At 35.1% G+C, this 5,213-nt stretch overlaps 1 protein-coding gene across 1 annotated transcript; it reads right to left on the bottom strand.

Moving 5' to 3' along the window:
• Positions 1–1,731: 1,731 nt before the first annotated feature.
• Positions 1,732–3,123, bottom strand: LOC106414355 (heterodimeric geranylgeranyl pyrophosphate synthase large subunit 2). The gene has a single exon (XM_013855022.3). It carries the CDS (start codon positions 3,065–3,067, stop codon positions 1,952–1,954), a length of 1,116 nt encoding a protein of 371 aa, XP_013710476.1. The 5' UTR covers positions 3,068–3,123; the 3' UTR covers positions 1,732–1,951.
• Positions 3,124–5,213: the final 2,090 nt, after the last annotated feature.

Here is a 5,213-nt window from a genome sequence, read left to right as displayed (position 1 = left end):
CTCCATATTTTAACTTTATTTATTTTTAAATCACTAAATTTTATCAATCATGTTGTAACTTTACTTTAAAAAATTAAAGTCTACATCAAGTTTTTATTTAGTTTTATCAATCATGCTTTAACTTTATTTTTAAAATTACAACAAAAAAAAATAAAGCAAAACTTTTTCTTATGTGTTTTAGGCAAAAACCCTATATCTTCTTTTTATAGGCTGTAAAATCTGTAAATGAAAAAAAATATCTATAATATCAAATAAATTATATAATCATAATAAAAACTTTTATAAATATTTTAATTTTGAATTTGAGTGTTTTTAAATTATTAAGATATTTAAATAATATAAATATTATATACATATCACATTTTAGATTACAATTTTTTTGATAATTAATTAAAAATATTAATATAAAATATTTTAATTGATATAAAATAATAATTTTATATATACAACACATATTTTATATTTTTTATTTTAAAATTTCTACAGCCTACAGCTTACAGTTACAACAAATTTAAGTACATCAAAAGTCTCTGCAGAAAAAATCTACAGTAACAACTTTACAGCTACAACCGATTTATCTACAGGTAAACATCTACAGCTAAATTTTTAAAGTCACAGTCGAACCAATCAACCAACATATGAAATAAAAATGCATATCCAAAAGTTTTCACATTGCTTGTTTCATCACGTTAAGATACTGAAATTTCAAAACGGATTGGATGCAGTTAACCATAGACTATACACCATTAATTGATTTATATTTTGTCTACAATAAATAAAACAAGACGGGAACATGTTTAAGACAGCAAATGGATTATCGATCGTTAAAGTATAATGTACGAAAGTACTAATATTCGTGTCGGATTATTTAATGTTTTTAAAGATGTTTGGCATTAGGCTTTAAAAAACTCAAGTGGCTAAAAGGAATGGATCAGAGTTTTAAGTTGGTGACAAAAATATATCTTTGAATGGTGATAATAATTGATACTCAACAATAATTCATGTCGATACAACTGAAATCCAATCAGACTGTCTCAACCAAACAGAAACAACGTATCACTAGGAACTTGCTCGACTGTGAATAAGTCTCACGAGGAATAATAATCTGATTGGTTTAACTGAGAGAAACACCTCATAGGCCCCGCGAGATGTTTATATGTCTTTTAAACCATTTCCAATGGACACAAAAATTTACTCTATATTTCACATTAAAATAGAGTAACTCTATTGTAAAATTGAATTTGCTCTATTGATTCAATATATAATAGAGTTATTCTATAATGTTGTTTTTTCACTCTATAATGTTGCTTTTTCATTCCATTTAGAGTGAAAAAACAATATTATTCTATATTTCACTTTATTATAGAGTAACTCTATTATAAAATGAACTATTGAAGTAAATTTAATTTTATAATAGAGTTATTTTATTATAGTGTGAAATTCAGGGGAAATTTTTGTGCCCGCGCAGGAAAAAAACTACTAAATATTTGATGAGAATAGCTATCGGACCTAAATGAACGGGTCCAAGCCACTATGAATGATTTTTTTTAGAGATGGACTTTGTAAACCCAAAAAAATGTTAATTGAGGTCCAAGAAATATACGAATAACTCTGCTGCAAAGTAACGAAAACAATTAAAAGATCCTTACAGACACGACTCGGAACGATTTCAATTGACAAACAAAACGAGTCTATTTTCAAAAAAACTGTCCACATGGCATCAGGAGGAAGAAGCAAAGCTGAGTTAGCAGCCTGTGACGACAGGGCGTTTTGCTTTACTGGCACAGATTTACAAAAGAGGCAAATGGATTTACGTTTCGAGTTTTGCCTTTTACAAATTTTAAAATAAAAATATAAAAATGTGGTTACACTTAAAGCACACTAGTTTAGCATGTATACATAATCCCGACACAAGGAAACAAACTATCAAAGTTCTAAAACACATAACACTTCATTTATTTCTATTGGCAATAAAATTAGTAAGAGCTACTAAAGGTGCCACCTTCTCCGTACTAAACCCATGGAGATGTTGACGTGCATCTTTAGTCAATCTCCTAACAAATTCTTTAGATTTCTCCAACCCCATCAGCTTGGGATACGTCAGCTTTCCAAGTAGCTGATCTTTTCCGGCGGTTTTTCCCAACTCCTCCGACGACTTGGTCTCGTCCAAAATATCATCCACCACCTGAAACAACAATCCAATGCACCTTGCAAACTTTCTTACACTTTCAATCTCTTCATCAGACCCACCACCAATAATGGCTCCAAGAACCGCAGCAGTTTCCAACAAAACAGCGGTTTTGTGTACATGGATAAACTCCAAATGCTCTAAACCGACGTCGTTCAACTCCAAACCTTCACTACTTATGTCCTTGGCTTGTCCCGCGACCAACCCTCTAGTTCCAATGGACCTAGCCAGTTCCCTGACCGCCCAAACCATTCTCTCCGAGGATATCTCAGCCGTTGTCATGTGCTCAAACGCAAGAGACAAGAGAGCTCCTCCGGAGAGAATGGCGATTCCTTCGCCGAAGGCTTTGTGAGTGGTGGGCTTCCCACGACGCAGGTCGTCATTGTCCATGCAAGGCAAGTCGTCTTTGATTAGTGACATGGTGTGTATCATCTCAACCGCACAAGCCGCTGGCATCGCGGCGTTTTCTTCGCCGCCTACTAGACCGCAGGAAGCGAGGCAGAGAATAGGCCTAACACGTTTTCCGGCCGCAAGAACCGCGTAACGCATGGCTTCGTGGATCTTGAGTGGCTCCCCGACTGGTATGGCTTCGTCTAGAGCTTTGTTCACTGCTTCGGCTTTGCTCGCCATGTATGGATCAAAATCGAACGTGGAACTAGAAATCGTATTGATATCTCCATCTTCTTCCTCTTCTACTACTTCCACAATGGGAGAATCAAGAAACTCGGCTACTTCTTTTCTTGATAAAATGGCGGCCTTGGCTTGAGTTTCGAGAGAAGGCTGGAGCATGCGGCTTAGCCTCGGCTTGAGATACTGAAATAAGAAGTTTAGAGAGAGAGCGAGGAGTGAGAGATAGAGAAACAGAACTTGAGCTTCCATTTTTCATCAAGACAAACTTCTTCTAGCTCGGGCTATTTGTCGTTTGTCGAATATATAGAGATATTATATATGTTAACCGATGGTTTTTTAGAAAGAAAGCAAGATGCAAAATAAACATGTAACCTCTACATGATCTCTTCACGTTATGCTATCCTAATTACGTAAAAGAAAGCAAGATCCAAAACACATGGACCTCGTGAGAGCCAATTTCTTTCCTCTACATATTATCTTTACGTTTGCAATTTTTTTTTCCATTTTTCATAAAGCGCTAATCTTCATTTAGACGCAACTGAACTTGATCTACAATTTTCTTAAGAGTCTCTAGGTTCACGGCCAATAAAATTTTATTATTTCAAATTGGGCATTTTGCAAAAGTGACTCAAAACTTGGAGTCTAACAGAAAACTAACCTTTTCTTTTGACTCCTTTTTTTTTTGAGATTTTAACCCCACACCTGCACTTTATCTACGAAAATGCCATTAACATTTTTTTTTTTTTTTTTCGAAAATGGCTTCTTTACTGTCTCAACCTCATCTTCTTCAAGTATTTACAATACTGCCACTGCAATGAATAGTGGCAACAACCTTGTACGAACTGTTTGGAGCTTTTAATGCCCTTTAATGCACGTAAATCTCTTTACACTCTCTCTGTTTCAATTGTTATGAACTAAAAACAACATTTCTTTCACTTTCTCTCTATATTCATCCAAAAAACTCAAGCTTTTGATTCAAAATATGGGCTATGGTTTCAGAGCCATATTTCTTTCGTTTTGACTTACGGTTGCTTTCGTTTGAGGTTCTGGGTGGTTGGAGAAGACCCTGTGTGCAAACGAAGTCATCTCACCTAGTTTAAGGTACGAATTTGAATTTTTTTTCAAGATCTGTTCGCGTAAAAGACTTACTAGTAAGTCATCTGTATGTAGAAGACTTACTGATGAGTCTTCTGGTCAAACGGACGACTTAAATTAAGTCGTCCAGCTTTGTTTGTTAAAAAAAAACACTTCAGACGACTTATATATACGTCGTCTACGAGAAACGGGCTAGTTTTGCATTTGACCGAATCGTGTCAGATCTTTGACTATTTCTGGACGACTTATAATTCAGTCGTCTCTGGGAAAGTTAAAATTTCAATATTTTATGAAAACTTGACGACTTACGTGTAAGTCGTCCTAGGTTAGTTTTGTAATTGAAAAATAAAACTTCATAATTTAACTTTAACCAGACGACTTAATATAAAGTCGTCTCTCCAGAAGACTTAATTTAAAGTCGTCCGGGGAAAGCAAAGTCGTCCAGAATTTTTCCCAATTTTCTGGTCAAACCTTGCTTATCCCGGACGACCTTAAATTAAGTCGTTTAGCTGGACGACTTTCATCTAAGTCGTCTGGAGAAAGTTAAATTTCAAGTTTTATTTTTCAATTACAAAACTAACCTAGGACGACTTACACGTAAGTCGTCAAGTTTTCATAAAATATTGAAATTTTAACTTTCCCAGAGACGACTGAATTATAAGTCGTCCAGAAATAGTCAAAGATCTGACACGATTCGGTCAAATGCAAAACTAGCCCGTTTCTCGTAGACGACTTATATATAAGTCGTCTGAAGTTTTTTTTTTAACAAACAAAGCCGGACGACTTAGAATTAAGTCGTCCCTTTTAATTTTCAATTGCAAAAGTGACCTCTTTAGACGACTTACCTTTAAGTCTTCTGGACGACTTAATGCTAAGTCGTCTGCGGCAATGTTTATTGAACTTCTTCATTTCCCTTTTCTCTATGTTTACTAATGTGTTTTATTTTGAATATTTGCAGATGATTTTTCAGTTACATGCAGTGTATGGAGAATGGTTGTTGAGAGATTTCCGTTGGGATTTTGTGGTTGATGATCTCAAAGGAGGAAGATTGTTTTTATTGAATGAAGATTCAACACATGCTGAACTTGTTGCAATGGCTCAAGAAGATTATAACCTGGACATGAGAACAGTGAGTGTGGAGATTAGCTACTCATTACCAGCAGAAATGATGATGGCTCCAGGCAGTCTTCCCATTCATGTTACAAGTGATAGACAAGTTCGAAACTTGCTGGAGATACTCAAAACCCATAGAGTATGTCTTTGTGTATCAAGCCGCAGCAAGGTCGAAACGGTTTCAGAG

The sequence above is a fragment of the Brassica napus genome, chromosome C8 (genome assembly GCF_020379485.1).
Source record: "Brassica napus cultivar Da-Ae chromosome C8, Da-Ae, whole genome shotgun sequence".
Lineage (NCBI taxonomy): Eukaryota > Viridiplantae > Streptophyta > Magnoliopsida > Brassicales > Brassicaceae > Brassica > Brassica napus.
The sequence above is the reverse complement of the archived record's forward strand: the minus strand, read 5'-3'. Positions and strand labels throughout refer to the sequence as shown.

What these genes read in the sequence shown, in the direction of transcription:
- LOC106414355 (XM_013855022.3), bottom strand. Translation starts at nt 3,067, where the DNA reads ATGGAAGCTCAAGTTCTGTTTCTCTATCTCTCACTCCTCGCTCTCTCT.